The sequence below is a fragment of the Suncus etruscus genome, chromosome 18 (genome assembly GCF_024139225.1).
Source record: "Suncus etruscus isolate mSunEtr1 chromosome 18, mSunEtr1.pri.cur, whole genome shotgun sequence".
Taxonomy (NCBI): Eukaryota; Metazoa; Chordata; class Mammalia; order Eulipotyphla; family Soricidae; genus Suncus; species Suncus etruscus.
Window position 1 is genome coordinate 25,641,027 of NC_064865.1, and position 19,880 is coordinate 25,660,906.

Below are 19,880 nucleotides of genomic sequence, written 5' to 3' on the forward strand. Positions count from 1 at the left end.
GACTGTTTCTGTGGGGGAGTGCAGGAGGCGGCATTGGGCTGATGTAGTTTATGCGTAAAATTCTGCACACATTCACCCCTGCCCCTTTTCTGAGAAGCATTTTAAAGAAAGCTTTCTAAAAGGGGTTTCCTAAGCCAAATGAGGGCTTTGGAAGGACTCAGGTTCCCGCCACAGCTAATGATTGTCAATACTATTATATGGGATGGGTACACACAACAGTGTTATTCTGGGTCAAATTACAGGCTCAGAAACCTTCATTTTAACAACTACACCCAGCAGACACTGGTACACTGTTTCTTCTCTGAAAGAGTCAAGTGTCACCTGAGGTTTATCAGTAAAGACAGTTCCACCAGTTCAGTCTGTGACCAATTCCCCCTCTAGAGAAAAGTGAGAGAAGCCAACATTTGGGAAGTCTGGAGACCCCACCATGTCACTGCTGGTCTTTGGCAGTGGACAATTCAGACCTAGATCCCTCAGCCTGCAGTCACAATCACACTTACTGTCTTCTCCTCTATCTTAATTTTTGATGTATCATTTTGTCAGGAACAAACCAATAAGCCACAGTGCTATCAAAATAAACTCAAAAGAAATTTTGTTGATCTTAGTATTTGGTGAATGTCATTCCAATAAAGTTCTGGAATTTAGCTTTATAAATTAAAATGGTGGATTCTGGACTAGAACAACTGTACATGTGCTGCCTGGAGTAGGCCTTGGTTTTCTCTAGAGCACCCTTGGAAATGAATCCCAAGGCAGTTAGTCCCTGAGGACCACTGAGTGAGACCTGAAAAGAAGAAACCAAACTCCAAAACTAAAATGCTTTGCAAGATAACAATAACTAATACCCCTACATATCCTACATGTGAGGTCTTAGGTTTGATCCCTCACACCATATTGAAAAGTTCCCCTATAAACAAAGACTTGAATATCCACAACATAGAACATTAAAGATGTGAGTATTTTTGATGGAGGCAGAGAAATGAGGTAAGAAGTGCAGGTATCTTCTGAGATTTTGCATTTCCTGGGGGAGACAAAAGAGAGGTTACCCTGGCCTCACAAAGGGGAGAGAAACGAGAAGCAGCTGTGTTCCAGGATGGAGCAGCAAACATTTGCATGTAGGATGCTCTGCCTTGCTGTTGTATGAATCCAGACAGTTTCCAGAAATACACTTGATTAGCACCTGCAAAGACATTGACTCTTCTGGACACAGAAGAAGAGCTAACTCATGATGTAAATCAATGGATAGTTAAGGGATTGGGCAAACAACCTTCTTAGGAAGAATCATGGACAGAGCAGGGAAGTAGAGCACAGGGCTTGAGATGGAAAGAATCATAAAGAAAGAAAATATATGAATTAGCAAAAGGAACAGCAAATACAAATTCCAACATGATTAAAGGCCTAAATATAAATGTGTAAACATGGACTGGAGAGATAGCATAGAGGTAGGGCATTTACCTTGCAAGAGGATAGATGATGATTCAATTCCTGGTTTCTCATATGGTTGCCTGAGCCTGCTAGGGTTGATTTCTGAGCACAGAGCCAGGAGTAACCCCTGAGCATCAACGGGTATGACCAAATATATATATATATTAAATGTGTGTGTATAAACATTGTATGAAGCTTGGAGATAAAAGATCGGTGAGCTCTATGACCTCAAAAGCAGATCAGAAAATAAGAAGAGAGGGGCTGGAACAGTGGTGCATGCACTGACCTAGGACAGATCATGAAGACAAGCCACAAGGAAGAAGACATGTACAACACACAGGGCAAAAGAGACATAAAAAGATCTGCCGTTCCCAAACTTAGGCCCTGAGGTACATCTGGAAGCAAACGCAGAAGATCTGAATGTCAGGGAACATTCTAGAAGAAAAATCAAAACTCAACCTCCACATCATTGAATGATTTAAGTTATATTCCTTTCCTTTCCTTTTTTTGGGGGGCGGTCGGGTTGGGTCACACCTGATGGCACTCGGATTACCTCCTGGCTCTGCGCTCAAAAATTCTCCCGGAAGGCTCAGGGAATCATATGGGACACAGGATGATCAATCTTGGCTTGGCTGCAGGCAAGGCAAACGCCTTACCAGCTGTGTTATTGGGTTGGCCATGTGTGCCCTGGCCTCATGGTGTGTGTTTGTGTGTGTTCTTTTTATACCTGAAACTCAACTACAAACATGTTTGTAATCACGGTGCTTAAATAAGGATATTAATCATAAAAAAGAAAAGAAAATGTAAAATAAATAAATAAATAAATAAATAAAATTCAGGGGAAAAATAAAACACAAAAAACACAGAGGGGCCTGGGAGAGGGAATACTGTGGATAAGGCACTTGCCTTGCATTAAGACTGACAAGGTTCAACCCCCAGAATCCGATATAGTACTTTGAGTCCACCAGGAGTGATTCCTGAGCATCATAGGATATGATCCAAACAACAACAAACACATGTTGTTGACCTGGAGTGATAGCAGAACAGTAGGGCATTTGCCTTGTACGAGGGCAACCTGGGATGGACCTGGTTCAATTCCTGGCACCCCATATGGTCCTGCGAGTCTGCCAAGAGCAATTTCTGAGCACAGAGCCAGGAATAACGCGAGCACTGTTGTGGGTGTGAGCCCCCACCCCCCAAAAAGCCAAGAAACACACAGTGTCATGTATGAGAATTTCAATACACATACCAGGGGGTCCCCTGGGTCACATCAGGAACCCCTGAGTACAGAGCCTGAAAAAAACCCTGAGCATTGCCAAATATGGCCCCAAAACAAAACAAAACAAAAATGGGGGGAATATTTTAGAGTTTGGGAAGAAAGATGAGATGGGGCAGGGCAGAGAGAAACAAGAATGAGAAAGACGTCTAGGGGCCAGAGAGATAGTACAGTGGCAGGGCGTTTGTCTTGCATGCAGCCAATCCAGGATGAACAGTGGTTTGAATCCCGGTATCCCATATGGTTCCCAGAGCCTGCCAGGAGCGATTTCTGAGTATAGAGCCAGGAGTAACCCCTGAGCGCTACTGGGTGTGACCCAAAAAACAAAACAAAACAAAAAAGAGAGAGAATGTCATCTAAGTCACAGAGAGAAACAGAATCCACTGCCTTCAAAGACCCTCAAAGTCTCTCCCATGATTAGTTAGCAAAGCCCCAAACATCCACAAGCAGGCTTAGCCAGAGTCGTCTCCATTACATCCACACAACACTAGTCCCCCTTGGTTAAATCAAGGAGGTGATCATCGGAGCAAGAATGGAAATATCCCAGAAAGGGAGGGCTGAGGGAGGCCCAGGTTTCTTAACACATAAACAGTGAGGTCTGGAAGAATTCAAGTTTATAGAGCACAAAGACTACTCGACGTCAGAATGTCTTTTTAAGGGGCGGTTGAAGGAAGCTAGAGGAATTTAAGTTGGTCTGGCTCTCTTCTCCCCAAACTGAGGTCTAAACTATAAAATCTGCTGTCCTGAGAACAGCAGCAGAAGTGTGGGATGGAGTGGAGAATGGGTGGGGTCCAGGAGTCAAGCATAAAGACTTCAAGCTGCTGTGATGAGAGAGTGTCAGGAGTAGAACAGCAAGGACAGCAAAACCAGGGTGGGATTCAGTCCCCTAAACAGGCTACTGCAGCCCTGGAAGTCCTCCATCGTCAATGGGGTAATTGCATTCTCAGGCCTTCGTGTTGGCTTGAGACAGGTGACAGAACTGTCCTGTGATCCAGTAAGGACCCTGTCAAGAACTCTGCCCTTAGAGCAAGGCAGATGGAGGTCACGAGGATTGGGGGTACCCAATGTTCTCAGAAACCTCACTCCAGTCCCGCAATTCATCAAATGAGCATCATTTGGGTCTAAGACGACATAGACTGTGGATTCTAATATGGCAGAGAAAGTACCTCGGGATAGACACAATGATTCCTTCTAGATTTAGAATGTGTTGGGCTACAAAAAGAACTTAACGTTGCCCTTTGGCAAAGTTATAAGTAAAGAAAAATCACTGAGACACCTGGCCTGTCTCAAGCTTCTTAATTCATCAATATGGAATGAACTTAATCTACTAAGTGCTCTGTGTCTGAACAGAGAGTGTTTGTTCTCACACTCATCTTACACGCCACATTATAAATGATTGGAGCCATGCAATGCCTTGTCTGTACTTCACCGAGTACTAGCTCCCAGGTCCTATTACTGTAGCTTTTAGAAGCTCAATCAATGTAAATGGGTAAATGGTTCCAAAGGTCTTCCACGTCTGCTCCATTAGTTCTTTTCTAGGATATTACATAAAAGACATGGTAATTTTTGGATTATTGTTTTGTTTTGTTTTGTAATACCCGAGTACTTGCTTTTTTAAGTTTAAGACTGAAATTCAGGCTATTTGTTATTAATTTCTTTTTCAATTTGTTGTACATTTTTCTGTTGGAATATTTGTCTTTTATTCCCCCCCCCTTTTCTTATCAATCTGTAGTTCTTGACCATTTCCAAATTGAGACTCATCTTTCTCTTGCTTTATACCTTGACTTCTTGTTTTGGGGGCTACATCGTCCTGGTGCTTGGGAAATGGAAATGGGGACTGGACATTGTTCCTTACTAAGCTAGATTCCACAAACAGCACCTGAACACTGCCAGGAGACTTGATGAATGGGTACAGAGCAACAGTGTGGAAGGACGAGTTGGGGAGATGCTCTAATGGGGTGGCCCCCAGGAAAAAAGGTGTTTCAGAATTGAATGGCACAAGTCAAAGTGGGCAAAACAGTTGACTCAAATGGGATATATTTTTTACTGTTAAAGACCAGTTAACTGCCCAAAAAGAGGTTGAATGGAAAAATAGGGAAATTCAATGTTTGCTCATTTTTCAGGCATCAGTAACAGCAGAAAAAGGTTAATAGGTGGTGTGGCTGGGACCAAGTGGTTTTTCCTGTGTCAGGATCTAGGACTCAAACCTTACTTCAAATATGTACAGCTGGTGCTACCGGAAAGACCATCTCCCCCCATCAGGAAACAGGATACTGCAGAGGGAGCTTGCCGGAAGTCCCCCAATCCTAAAAGACTTGAGCCTGAGGCTTTGGTTTGAGCAAATCTCTAATTCTACTCTCACCTAGTGGGCAGAGTCCCCTGCCACAGAATTCTCCCCATTCACAGCTTTCTTTGTCTAGAAGAAATCACCAAAATGGCTCAAGATAATTGCTGTCATCCACTTAGCTATCGAAGCATGAATTTTATGAAGTACTTTTTCATTTGATACCATTCAGTAAAATACTACAGGAGAGGAGCTGAAACAATAGGTCAGTGGGGCGATTGTCTTGCACGTGACAATTCTGGGTTTGATCCCCAGCATCTATATCGTCTCCCCCTCTTGGACCACCAGACCTAAGTCCCTGACCTAAGCACAGAGTCAGGGGAAAATCACAGGGTGTGGCCCTAAAAAAATAAACAAATAAAAAATAAACCCCCAAACACTATAATAGGACCAGGAAGATGGCACAAAGGGACAGAACAAAAGCTTTGCAGGCTTGGAGGCCCAGGCTCCACATGGTCTCCCAAACAGGGATGGGAGTGACTCCCCGAAACTGAGCAGGAGTGGAGCCTGTGTACTATTAAATAGTAGTCCCAAATAAAACTAATTAAAACTAAATAATATATGGGGTTGGAGAGAGAGTTCAGTGGTAATGCACTTGCCTAACATGCTGTCGACCCAGGTTCACCCCCTACATCCTATATGATCCCCGAAGCCTGCCAAGGAGTAATTCTGAATGCAGAGCAAGAAATAACTCCTGAGCACTGCTAGGTGTGGTCCCAAACAAACAAACGAAGAACAAAAATCCAAGCCTAACCAAATTAAAAACACCAAAAAAACCAAACACTCTAACATAAGTGGTCTCCTTTCCCTAAAAACTAATAAGCCCTTAGCTCTGGTCTGTGGCCTCAGGTCAGACAGAAGATACAGTCCTACAACCATAGCTTCAAACTCGAGGTCCCTGGCTGCTCATTCAAATCCAACCTCAGGGAAGAATTTCTACAGAAGATACCAGAGAAAGGCTGGTAGCTTTTCCAAGGCAACACAGTGAGTCTGTTTTTCATAGCGCCTCAGCCTATCCTCGGCTTGCTACCTTGCCATGGTAACACAGTCTCTAAATGTCCACCTGGCAGCATCATGACTGGGATACAGGCAGTTGCTATCAGCAGGAAAGAGTGCTTCCTCCTAAAAGCCTGTTATTTGTTTGGTTGATGCATTTGAACAATCACTCTGTATAATCACCCAACTTCTCAGAGCTTGCCCTTTCCAGCCTCCTTGTCCATTAATGCTACCATCTTGCCCTGATCAATGGCACAGAAGCACTCAGATGGCATATCCGCCTTATGGGCTTGGTACTGAAGCAACAAGGTCGATAAGAGCCATATCATCTCGACCTTTGAGGCAGGAGCTACAGAAGCTCTCATCTGATCTCAGTAGCCGGCATGCCTCTAAGGAATCATTAAAGCAGACTTAATGATTTCGTGTGAACGCTAGCATGTCTGAACATAAAAGTGCCATGATCAGCTCTTTGGTCTCAGGGACTCTTTTCTACTAAAAATAACTCACGTCTGAGTTTGCTATCACAAGGCTGATGACTGAGATGAAAGGAGCAACTGGAGTTTGATAACAGGGATCTCTGTGGGCAATTGGTGGGACTCAAGGAAGGGTGAAGGTCAGGCCAAGGTAATTCTTCAGAGAGCAAATCAAAGTGTTCTCATGTATATCACTGTCAGGATTTCCCCATCTGAGGATTTACCCTCAATAGGGAGATCTGGGCAAACACTTTGACAGCCCTACCTCCTGGCTAGATAATCCCACAGAAAATGGAGAGTAATAAGTACAAAGGAGATAGCTAGATAGAGACAGGGTGTGAAGTCACAGGAATTAAAACCCCAACTCCCTGGCTTGGGAGACCTAACCCCACTGTGGCCAATTAGACCATAGTATGATTCAGATTTGAGGGAGATCAAATCAACATAATGCTTATTAGCAATACTACTGCTGCTCGTAATAACCAAATACCTTATGATTTAGCATTTAGTGGTTTTTCTCCCCACCCCCTTTTTTCTTTAGTGAGGTAACATAGATTTTTTTTTTAATTTGGTGGTTGTTTTATGGGTCACAGCCAGTGGTGCTCAGAACTTACTATTGGCTCTGTGCTCAAGTATCACTCCTGGCAGGCTCAAGGGAGTAAGTAGGTGGGGTGCCAAGAATCAAACCTAGGTTGACCGTGCAAAGCAAGCTCTCTCCTTGTTGGACTCATTCCAGCCCAAGATAGTTTTCACTGATTTACTTAGAAAGATGTAGAGTAGAGAAAGAGAATATATATTCTAGACACGTAAAGAGGATTATGTGTTCTAGAGAGAAAATGGGCTACTCCAGAGTGGGAAAGACAAGCATAATGAGAGAGCTTGTTCATGGGAGAACAGGCTTCATGGAGCCAGCCAGCTTTGTCCTACTGAATTATATAACCTACTAGACAGTATGCACCCTAAGAATAGGGACTGGGATCTGTTTTGCTCTCCACATACCCCCAAATTCTCAATCAATATTTGCTAAATGAGGCCAGGGTATTGGATATGGGAACCCCACATTCAACCTGTGGCACCCCAATGCACTGAACAGGGAGAGATCCTGGAGCACTGAGCTGGGAGTAGCCCCCAGAACAAACCAAAATGAAAAAGGAGCTGACTGAATTGCTTCACTTAGTTTCCACAATGACTCTAAAGAGCTCGATGCAGTATTGTTCTCATCCTTTTATAGAAATCCAAGGCTCAGGTCATTCAAAGGTCACTTCACCAGCAGGTATCAGCGCTTCCATTTGAAGCCAATGTACCTACCGGACACCAGAATATACAGTTGAGGCAGTTTATTGCACTAACACAGGACATTGCCTCTGCAGAGACCAGCTATGCCAGAAGGTCTACAAGGGAAGATGTCCAGGGCCAAAGACATCGCTCAGGAGTGGCTACAGTGGCCATGGCCTTGGTTTGAATCTCTAGGCCCACCTTCAGTTCCCCGAGTTCCACCAGGGTCACTCCTAAGCAGAGCTAGAAGTATCCCCTGAGCACTGCCAGATATAGTTCAACCTGACCTTTCTCTTCCAATCCCCACCAAAAGAAAAAAAGAGAGAGAGAGAAAAGAAAAGGTATTCGGGAATATGCCTGTCATTCTATTTTCAATCATCTTTTGGGGGGGGGGGTTGGGTCTCAACTGGTGGTGCTCAGGGGATATTCCTGGCTCTGTGCTCAGAAATCACTCCTGGCAGGCATGGGGGACCATATGAAATGCCAGGATTCGAACCACTGTCAGTCCTGTGTGCAAGGCAAATGCTTGCTGTGCTATCTCTTCAGCCCCTCCAATTACCATCTTTTAAAGGTCTTCAAGATCCTCAACAAATACATTGAGGAGAAATGTACCTACCTACAAATATAATATATTTATTTATATATAAATAAATATAATATATAAATAACCGACTTATGAGTAAATAAATACATATAAATAAATAACCTACCTACGAATCCTTCTTCACCAACAAGTTTCAGGGCAATTTTATCAGCCAACACAGAAGAATTCCCATGGGCGATGTTAGCGAAGGGCCCGGCATGCACAAAGACGGGTGTCCCCTGTGAATGGAGGGACATGATTAAAACCCACTGTTGGAAAGAAGGGAAAGGCAGCAAAGGAGAGGCCAAAAAGGAGGGTCAATGCAAGCCTGAAGTACTAACCAAGATATTTTGCTCCTGATACCCAGGATCTAAGCCTTCGACCTCCATGACAGTGTAAGGTATCAAACCCAGAGCATTGCACATGCAAAGTCAAGAGCTTGGCCACTGAGCCACACTCCCAGATCGTGCTGTGCATTTATGCAGCAAATCTTAGAAAGACCAAACGCTTTTCTCAGTGAGCCAAATTCATCTATTCATGCTGTGCATTTATGCAGTAAATCTTAGAAAGACCTAACGCTTTTCTCAGCGAGCCAAATTCATCTATTCCAGCTATGCTATTCAACCTTAAATGCAAAAAATAGATAAAATGGCAAACAAATAAGAAATTACAAATTTCAAAACTTTCTACTCTATTTAGTGCCTTGGTGGCACTAAAATAGATGGTTTGTGTAATTTCATATTTATTTACATTATAGGTTTCTTGGTTGCTAGTTTTTTGCCTTTTTAAAATTCATTTAAAGAAAATATATCACATAGTTAACACAATTGATCATAATACATTTGTTTCAGGAAGAACAAAGGCAAAGTTATTTAAAAAATAGAAAAACTAATGAGATGGGAAAGAAAGAAAAGGTTCAGTAGCAAGTATATTTTTGAAAATCATTGTATGACCAATTAACTCATTAAGGGACCAGCAGAAGTTTAATAAGATTTCTTCTTCTCCCTCTCTTTCTCTTTTTTTTTAAAGGATAAGAGTTAAAGAAGTACAGTAAAAATGGTGTTAGAGTGGCAATTGTTGTTTGCACAGGCCCAGCAAAATATGAGGGACATGAAATGAAAAGCCTTGGCCTAAATACAAAGAGTACCCCTGAAGTTTTCTGGCATAAGACCAACTCTAGGCTCCAGGCATACTGGGTTGTACAACCCAAGTCATTGCTATAGTGTCAATAAACTTTTTTTTCACACAGTCGCTGTTATTGGTGTCAGGTTTCTGTTGTTGAAGATCCCGGAATCTGTGCATATTCTACAGAGAAGTCAGAATGATTTGGCGTGCCCTCTAGTTTCACCTCACAATTAGAGGGCAATGAGGAGAGCCTGTCCTGAAGGCAGGTCGTTGTTGTTAAGTCTTCTGGGTGTTAAGGGAGGTCTCTTTGGAGTAGGTCCATGCCGTAACAGTGGTAAGGTCCTCCCTGGTAGAGGATTGCTTCCAGGTGATGTTATAGACAACCATGGTTGTTTCATAGATGGCATCCCTGGTTCGGGGATGCACATTCTTCTGAGGCCTGAGCCAGATCATTATGACAATGTTCAGGGTGTAAGGTCCCACTGCATTACAAGATTTATGTGTTCCTATCTCTATTAGATAAGAACTTGTTTGTATGTATAGTATTTCCCTATGCAAAAGAGGAACAATGCCACATAGCATTATTGGTGCATATGGGGGCCGCTGGAAAAAGTCCAACAATCCCTGTAACTTGATTCTAACATAAGCTCTAAACTGAGGGACTCTTCTACCAGAATTCGTTATTGAACAGATCACAAAGAGAAGAACAGACAAAACAGTGGGGGAAATCGTCACTGTATAAGAGAATATTTAGTAAGGGTTATAGCTGTTAAGGAAATACATATAAGATATTCAAAAGATATATACATGTTCCTTTTATGTCTTCTGAAATAGTTGGGGATATATTAAATCTGGTGCACCACTTTGGTCTGTGATTTGACCTGTGCAGTCTGATAACCAGCTGACAATAGTCCCATATCAGGAAAGATGCTTAAGTGGTGACTTCTCAGAAACCAAGTCTCTTAGCAAGCAAAGGTCCACAATGAAGAAAGGAGGAGGAAATGAGGCCTCTAAGAATAGGTCAATAGCAACAGTATATTGGAATCTTCTCAGGCTGAGAGTCTATCTTATCCCTTAGGGTGCAGTTTGGCAGCTGGCTTTGTGTGGGGATAATGATCTGCTTCTTGAGGAGCCAAGAACTGAAGGTAAAAAGGGTTAAATGTGGGGTAATGATGATTGGGAGTGAGGGAGTAAAGGTCTAGAAATGAGCTTGGAGAGTGGTGGGCAAGGGCTGAATACAAAATGGACATTCTGCATATGCAAAACATACATTAATCATAGGGAATCAATCCTATTAATCTATACTGTACGTGTGCCCCTGCACGGTTTTGAAAATGGAGACCGGTGAGGAAAAAATTGCCAGTGACTGCCCCAGTGCAAACCTCTTGTGCAGGATGGGGTAATCCCTGGCCTCCCGGCACCCCCCAAGCTAGGGAAAAGGCCTTCAGCCTGGGGCCTCCCCACACCCCATGCCGGCAAAAGCTAGTCTCCAGAACAGTAAAAAGTAGTTTTTTGCTTTTTATGTGTTTTTTGGGGGGATGGGGTGGGGGGAAGCTTATTTCTAGTTTTTAAGTTTTGTGCCTCACCTGGTGATGGTCAAGGGTTAACTCCTGGATCTGTACTTAGGAATCACTGTTCGGGAGACCATAAGGGATGCTGGGGATCAAATTCTGGTTGACCATATGTATAGCAAGTGCTCTACCACTGTACTATCTATCCAACCCCTATATTATGTCTCTTTAAAGAATGAATTTAGAACCTGATGATCTGAGGTCTATTTAAAAATTTCCCCATCCGGGGCCGGGTAGGTGGCGCTGGAGGTAAGGTGTCTGCCTTGCAAGCGCTAGCCAAGGAAGGACCACGGTTCGATCCCCCGGCGTCCCATATGGTCCCCCCAAGCCAGGGGCGATTTCTGAGCACATAGCCAGGAGTAACCCCTGACCGTCAAACGGGTGTGGCCCAAAAACCAAAAAAAAAAAAAAAATTTCCCCATCCATTAAGAAATGAATCAAGGGCAGAAGAGAGAATACAGGAGAAGGCCCTGGCCTTGCACATGATCAACTGGGTTTGTTCCTTGGCACCACGTACCCTGAGCCCATGCAGAAAAAGGAATAAACCCTGACTATTGCTGCTGTGGTCCAAAAATCATCCCCCATTCCCCCAAATTTTCAATATAGTGAATGAATTGGAGAAGTCAGACCAGGGCAACTATATATATATTATACATATATATGATTAGAGGAGTTTAGTCAGATATTATATTTACAACAATAAACTATTCTTTTCTTAAAGTACTCTGTCATTATTTGTTCCACCTTTAAAATTATTTTCTTTGTTCAATCAAAATAAAGCAAGGAAGGGTCAGAGTGACAGTATAGTGGAGGGTGCCTGTCTTGTAGACAGCCAACCAGGGTTAGATCCCTGGCATCAGACATGGACCTCAGAACTCACCAGGAGTGATTCTGAGTGCAGAGCCAGGAATAACCCCTGAGCAGTGCTGGTTGTGGCCCAAAAGACAAAAACAAACAGCAAAGAAAAAAAACTCACTAAGATATTTGATTAATTTCTTGCTAGAAAGAGAAAGAAAAAAGGGAACCAGCCAAAACCTTTAGCCTTTTAATTTTTACATATCAAAATCTAAAATCCAAATCTGCCTATATTAAAGCACAAGGCGATTTTCACGTTTTCTCCCCTTTCTCTGTGAGAACAGGCTTAGGCTTGAGCTGAGGAATTTGCCCGCACGAAAGAAAATCCGTCTCACAGCCGGGGCGCTGAGATTTGTGTCTAACATGCAGCCTCCGCCCACTTGTGAACATACAGGCTGATAGCCTTCTTGCTGATGGGGAGACCAGTGGGTGAGGTGAGGACCACCAAAAATCACCCTGAACCATGCTGGGCATTTATCCCAGAGATGAAAAGTGGAACACAAGAAGGAAGAAAGGGAGCCTGAGAATCATCTTGGGGAATCAGAGCTGACCCCAGACACTGCCCGCCCCCTTCCACCACCTTTGGGAGGGAGAATCCCGGAGTCCCATAAGGTCAGACAAATGACATGGAGAGAGCTTTGCTGTGTGAACTCCATAGGGTTTCAGCTTACTCTCTGCCCTGCATGAGGACAGTAAGGTTTTCCCAGCTCTGCTAGTTGGATCCTTGCTCTACCCACATCCCACAGGGGAGTCGAGAAGGGTGCTGAGGAGTTTACACCTTCCCGAGCCCACCCTTGGTGAGAGGGGTAAGCAGCGAGGCCATGGAAGCCCACCCTGTGCTGAATGGATTGAACAATTGGGCGACTGTCCCACTGGGCTTTCCCTTGTGTCTGTCCACCCTCTGGCCCCTCATCACCCTTTGTCTCATGACAGCTGGAGAATAAGTTCCTTCCCCTCCCAAACATTCCCCCCCCCCCCCCCAGTTCTCTGAGGATTTACTTTAGGGAGGCTGCCAGAGATGGGCGCTGGTGGAATATTCCCCGACACATTCCTGCCCATGCCTCCAATAATGCTCTTTACCCCAGCCTGCTAACTCTCCCCATTTCCTGCACTTCTCACTCCAAGCCCCCCCCCGATACTGCTGCCTAATGGACACCCAAATCCTAGTGTTCACCATGGTTGCATATGTGCAAGACCAGCAGCACAAAAGTAGATAAAAATAGGTATCTTGGTAAGAAAATTTAAGTTGCATGATAAAATTTAAGTCCAATGAGCAAGAGGGTCAGATACAGGAAACCTGATAATTGTGATCATAACAGAGTATTCTGGAAGGAATTTTTATTTTGGAGCATTTCCTAGGCATTTTGCTTGGGAAAATCAAACCGAGGAAGAGCAAGAGGAAGGCAATATAAAAGAACATCATATAAATATAACCACACCCTGGCAGAGACACCAGACACACTCTGAGTATGTGTGAGAGTCTGATAGATCAGTAAGTACTTCACTAGCCAAGACAGGCATAATATCACACTCATCTGCAGGATATAAAATAAAAAAATAAATAAAACAACTAGAGTTGAGAATAATACCCAAAGACAATAGAAATGATGGATGGGAGGTACAGCTAAGACAGAGAAGGGACCGCTATGACAATGATAGTTGGAAACAGTCACTCTGAACAAGAACTGGACATTGAAAGGAAGTAAAGTGATAAGCACGATACTCCTTCAGTGACAAACCAGCATCTAAAAAGGGGGGTGAGAGAGTGAGAAAGTGAGAGCGAGAACAAGCGAGAAGTATCTGGCAGGGCCGGACTGATAGCACAGTGTGGAGGGTGTTGGCTTTGTATGCAGCTGGCATGAGTTTGATCCCCTGAACCCTATATGGTAACCTGAGCACTGCTAGGAATGACCCCTGAGTGCAGAGCCAGGAGTAACCTCTATGTAGCACCGGATATGGCCTCCAAAACAAAAAACAAAAACAAAACAAACAAACAAACAAAAAAGAAATATATCTGCTATAGAGGCAGGCTGGAGTGGGTGAGACAACAAGGGGGAAACACTAGGGAAATTGGGGCAGGAACTGAATGAACTCTTGTGAAGGGATGGGTACTGGAACGCTGAATGACCAAAACTCGATTATCAACCACTTTTTAATTGTATCTCCTGGTGATTAACAACAACAATAACAATACACATTAAGACAAAGCGTCTATGACACTTCAAGCTTGCTTTATTTTTTTATTTATTGCTTCCAATTAGCAATAATCGCTAATGATAATTGTGATAATAATCGCCTTGGATAAACCTCATTGGCTACAATGCTGCCACTGTGCAAAGTTCAAACTTCCTTTATAGACAATCAATGAGTTACACCCAAATGTTCCTCACAGGCTGGAAATACTTATTTAGGGAGATGGAGGATGGGGTGAGAAATAAGAGCTCATACAGGCACTGAAAGCTAATGTTCACGGATTTCCCTTCAAGAAAATCACTTACTTCCAGGGTCTGCATCAGATTTGGTTTTATCGCGTCTTTCATCAAAACTGTCAAAGCGCCAGTGACGCCCTACAAAAATAAGCAAAATTGACATTTTGTGACAAAGAACATCCCTGGATGGGCCACACATTGCCCTGGATGGGGCCCCTGCAAGATTCAACTCTGTCCCCAGACAGGGCATAAATGTCACCTGCTCTGAGATACAGAAACTGCCACAGCACTGTTTTCAGAGCCTGCCTAGAAGTGCTCTGGCACTTCCAGAGGAGTTTCTGGGCAACTGTGCATACCATCTCCTTGCTCCCAGAATTTCAACTCATCTCTACAGGACCCAGAGTGAGACTGAAATGAGACACCAACAGCCACCTGCTCTGGCTGCCACCAGACACCTCTGCATCCCAGGCAAAGACCCTAGCTGCCAGCAAGGCATCAAGCTGCCTGCTGCTCTTCTAGTGTTTTTCCTCCCTCCCTCCCTCCCTTCCTTCCTTCCTTCCTTCCTTCCTTCGTATTGGGGCCACACTGGCAATGCTCAGGGGTTACTCCTGGCTCTGATCTCAGAAATCACTCCTGGTAATGCTTGGGGGACCATATAGGAAGCTGGATATTAACGCCAAGTTGGCCCTGTGGAAGGCAAGTGCCTTACCCATTGTGCAATCTCTTTGGCCCTTTTGGCCTGTCTGGGATGAAGTGGAGACCACTAACAAGATACACCAGCCTCCTTCTCCCTACCCTGGCAAGTGGGGTGTCCTCTCTCTGGCCCCTTTCTCCACCCTGACTAAAGGAGGAGAATGCCCAAAGGACCAGGGCCTCAGAGCTCCTGGGGAAATGTGCAGACGGGTTCCATAGCCAAGAATAATTCCTGAGCACAAACCCATGAGCATCAACAGGTGTGACCCACAAGTCAAAACCAAAGCAGCCAAACAAGTAGGTATGACTCATGAATGCTGAGTCAGGAGTAAACCCTAAAACATTGCACTGCTGGGTGTGGCCTGAAACAAAAACCATAACAAATAAAAGGAAAAAATAAAAGAGGGATGTCAGATTCAGAGCTGGGCAGACAGGCTCTTGCATGCTTTCCCCATCACCTCCTTAAGAATTTTTGGAGACTATCTATCCCCATTCTCATGACAACAGACATTCTTTGAACCAAATCAAAAAGAGGGCCAGAATGATGATAGTTCAGCAGGGAGCATGAAACCAACCTGGTTTCAACCCTGGCATTTCAAATGGTACCCAGAGTATCACTGTGTGGTTCTGAAGCATAGAACCATGAGTCTTCTGAGCACTGCTGGGTGAGTGACCCAAGAACAAACCAACAAAATTGAGCTCAGTGAGCAGTGAAATGTGAAGAGGAGAGGATTCTCAATCTTCCCTCCTTCTACATTAAAAAGAAAATTCCACCCAGTAAGGCACAATTGGAAGAAATTAGGTGCTTTTTAGCAAACTAGAAAACAAACAAATAAAACAAAAAAGAGTTAAGCCTCAGTTTCTTCTCTATCTGCGAGAATTTTGTCACACACTCAGAGAGATTTAGGGAAATCTTATTTGTAGGTTTTGCTTCAAATCACACCTAGGAGTGCCCGATGGCACTTGCCTTGAACATGGGTGACCAAGGTGTGACCCATGACACACCATATATCCCCTGAGCACTGAGAGGGGAAAGCCCTGCGTACCAGTGAGTGTGACCCCCAAACAAAAAAAAAACTATACGTGGTATCTATCATGTGTAGCTACTACTATCATGGGTAGCTGCAGAATATAGGGAATATTCTTGCAAAAACTGCAGTAAGTCTGTATGATAGATGTTTTGGAATTCTGATTTTTTTTTTTTTGAGTGATACATGTAAGCAGGAACAGGCTTCACACATCAAAGTCAAAGTTGAAACTCTGACCTCTCCTGTCTCCCCAAACTCTGCTAGGAGTGACTCTGATAGATTAAATTAGGAGTAGGCCCTGAGCATCACCAGGTGTGGCCCCAAAACAGTAAGGGGAAAGAGAGAGGCAGTGCTTAAAGCACCAGCTGAATCTGGGTGTTCTTGCAAACTCTGAATCCACAATGGGGTGGCTGAGAGCCTCATATCCATGTAGGATCCTTGACAGATTGATGACATGAGTCAGTCCGATTTATCAAATCAGACAGGGCCAAGAAAGGCATCCAAGTTGCTTTGGCAAAGGATTCAAATGAGGCCCTAAACTCGAGGGATTAATAAGAGATGGAATTGCCTCTCTCCTCTTACTCTCATCAGCAGGCATTCCTCTCCTGTGTCCCTGTGAGTCAGCAAGGGAAAAGAGGAGCTGAATCAGGAGGGAAGATGTGACCTAGTGGTCCAGTCAGGGGTTCGCCAGGGGGATGGCTCTGCCAGGGAGAGGATTGGAGTGAATAGCAAAGATAAGGAATGGAGTTACAGTACAGTGGAAGGGTGATTGCTTTGCACATAGTCAACCTGGACATCCCATAGGGTTCCCCGAGCACCACTAGGAGTCATTCCTTAGTGCAGAGCCACCAGTAACCCCTGAGAATTGCCCAGTATGACCCAACAACCCTCCCCTCCAAAAAAATATTTCTTTCTGTGAGTGTTGGAGTGATAGGACAGTGGGTAAGGCAAACAAACAACAAAAACAAAAACAAAAAAACCACCATACATTTGCCTCCCACAAAGAATCCTTAACAGTTGTTGATACAAAGGTCACCTTCTTTGCTTGCAGGTGTCCCCAGGTGGCTGGAAGGTGGCGATTTGGGGGTACAAATACTTGTGAATGGTAATTCTCATGACCTGTACAGATGGGCCTGAGCCGCTCTGCAGCTGCGGGATGCCAGACTCACCAGGTCGTCGGCTGTCACGGGCTGTCCGCTTTTGTCACTGGCCACCACCATCCTTCCTAGCCGCTGCTTCATGTCTGTGAGGCTGTCAGTTAGGGCCAGCACTGCCATGATCTCACTGGCCACAGCGATGTCAAACTGCGCCTACAACAGTACCCACAGCAGTTCAGTTGGCCCTGCCCTGGGGAGTCTCACAGTGCCAGGGATCAAATCAGGGTCAGCTGCCTGCCAGGCATGTGCCTTAACAATTGTACTCACACTTCAACAGGTCAAAAAGTCAACTTGGCATGAGGACAAAATGCTGGGGGAGAAATTATTCCCTTCTTTTTTTGTTGTTGTTGTTATTTCTGATTTTGGGCCACACCTGGTGGCATTCAGGGGTTACTCCTGTCTCTATGCTCAGAAATTGATCTTGGCAGGCTTGAGGGACCATATGGGATGCCGGGGATTGAAACTGGGTCCATCCCAGGTCAGCTGCATGCAAGGCAAAGGCCCTGCCTCTGTGCTATCTACCCAGCCCCCAAAATGATTCCCTTTCCAATAAAAACTCAACAATGAAAGATGTAAATCTATGACTGTCTTAGCTTACGAAGTTTATTACAAGGGAAGCATAAATTTTAGTGGCCTACTGTGCCTGGTTGAAAGAAACCATAAATTAATTTATATTTTCCCCAGCACCATTAACTTGAAGGCAGAGAGCATAATTTATCTTGCACATTTCCCCCCTGAATTTGTGTAATAAGACACCATCCTTAAAACCTCTTCCAACAATTATGCCTAGTAAGTATTTATTTGATTTCCAAGATTTGAGTCCCAAAGCTGAAATATTAATTTTTCAGTTGTTCTGAATAGACACATGATTAACCGTGAGCGAGGTGTAAAAATTTACATGTAGGGGCCAGTGCCAATAGAGTGGCAGAGAGGGAATTTGACCTGCACACGGCCGGTCTGGGTTTGATAGTCTGATCCCAGGCATCACATATGGCCCTTACAGTACTGTTAGGAATGATTTTTGAGTGCAGAGCTAGGAGGAAGCTGGCTGGGTGTAGTCCCCAAACCAAAAATAAACAAACCAAAAAAAAAAAAAAAAAAAAAAGAATTTATGTTCCTACACTCTGGATGGCTTTCCTAAACACAAGGAAACTTAGAAGAGCTGGTTTCTGCCTTTTGCCTCTCTCCTGCCCTACGAAGGGAATAGTCATGATGCATGAGCATGGAAGAGATCCACAGGGAAAGGATCCAACAGAGTGGAATTGAGATAGAGCCCATAGACCCACACCAAAGAGCTATCTAGGAAGAGACAAAACCTACCTCCCGGAAAAATCCCTTTTCCGTGTTTGCCTGCCCGATTGTCATTTTCCGTAGAAATCGGTCATTTGTATCCAACACTGAAAGAGAACAGATTATACATGGTCTGGTCACCAGTTTTAATCAGAGGGCAAGAGAAGCAGTGAATAAAGAAAGGGGGAAATCTGCTTTCCCTGCAAGCAGCTGACCAGGGTTCAATTCCCAGCATCTCATATAGTCCCCTGAGCTTGCAAGGAGTGATTCCTAGATGCAGAGTAAGGAACAAGCTGCTGGGTGTGGCCCCCAAGCCAAACCAAACCAAACCAAACCAAACCAAAAATCTGGTTTTCCTGGAGCCAACACTCCATGGGGGCAAAAAGGAGAATTTTCCAACATGGAAACTCTCTAGCTCTGGAAATACAATTTGAAGAGCTGCCTAGAATAGTAAGGAAGTGAGATAGACATTAGATGTCTATAAGAGGTAGGAGGAGTAAATAAGAGGAGTAAGGGTAAGAGGCTGACAGACAATTATTCCTTTATGTAGGAAAAGAGGTGAAAAGAGGTGAGGGGAGAGAGCACAAGAAGCAGAGGGGATGGCACCCAAATAGAGCAGCCAGAGAGATGCCACAATTTTTAATGGTTCTGGAGATGCACAGCAGGACCAGAAAACATGATGGGAAGGTGGGAGGAGGTAAAAGTGATGCTTGTGGAGCCATCTCAGGAACGACAGCAGTGATCTGAGGTGCCGCGTGGGTTGGCACCAGCACCCACCTCTCTGCCATGTGATGGTGGCAGGATCGATGTCAAGACGAGAGAATCTCTGCACTTCCTCTTCTGTCAAGGAGCTTGGATCTGTCTTATTGATGCCAAGTTTCTATTGATTAAGGGGGAAAAAAGGTGATTGGTTTCAGAAGGAATAAAAAGCAAAAATAAAGGTAGCCAAGATTATCCCTGGTTTCTATGATCAAGACATTCATTTTTGGGAGGTGATAAGAGGGGAATTTGGACCATACCTGGTGGTATTCAAGGGTCACTCCTGGCTCTATACTCAGGAATTATTTCTGATGGGGCCCAGGGTGGAATGCTGGTGATTGAACTCAGGTTGGCAAAGACCCTTCCTGCTACACTATTGCTCCTGCCCCAATTGATGAAAACATCTTTCAAGACTAAACTGCTGGGCTGGAGAGCTCAATCAGCCAGCCAGTGTAATTTTTGCATGTAGGAGGCCTGGGTTTGATCCCTAACAACATACGGTCATCTGAGCGCTGCCAGGAGAGGTGGTGGACAGAGCTCAAACACTGTTGGGTGTGCTCCCAGACTCAAAAATATAATAAAATCACCACTCAAGGGCTGGAGC

At 44.3% G+C, this 19,880-nt stretch overlaps 1 protein-coding gene across 3 annotated transcripts in view; it reads right to left on the reverse strand.

The window, feature by feature from the left end:
* MTHFD1L (methylenetetrahydrofolate dehydrogenase (NADP+ dependent) 1 like) overlaps positions 1-19,880 on the reverse strand; it is a 641,585-nt gene that overhangs the window by 558,849 nt on the left and 62,856 nt on the right. For all 3 annotated transcript variants that reach the window (XR_007491265.1, XM_049765366.1, XM_049765365.1), the window contains 5 exons: positions 19,295-19,397; positions 18,548-18,624; positions 17,240-17,380; positions 14,419-14,487; positions 8,497-8,608 (listed from right to left, as the gene is read on the reverse strand). Coding sequence is in view for 2 of the 3 variants with exons in the window: in XM_049765366.1 (XP_049621323.1) it covers positions 8,497-8,608; positions 14,419-14,487; positions 17,240-17,380; positions 18,548-18,624; positions 19,295-19,397 (502 nt within the window). In the remaining variant the exon portion in view is untranslated. The remainder of the gene's footprint in view (positions 1-8,496; positions 8,609-14,418; positions 14,488-17,239; positions 17,381-18,547; positions 18,625-19,294; positions 19,398-19,880) is intronic.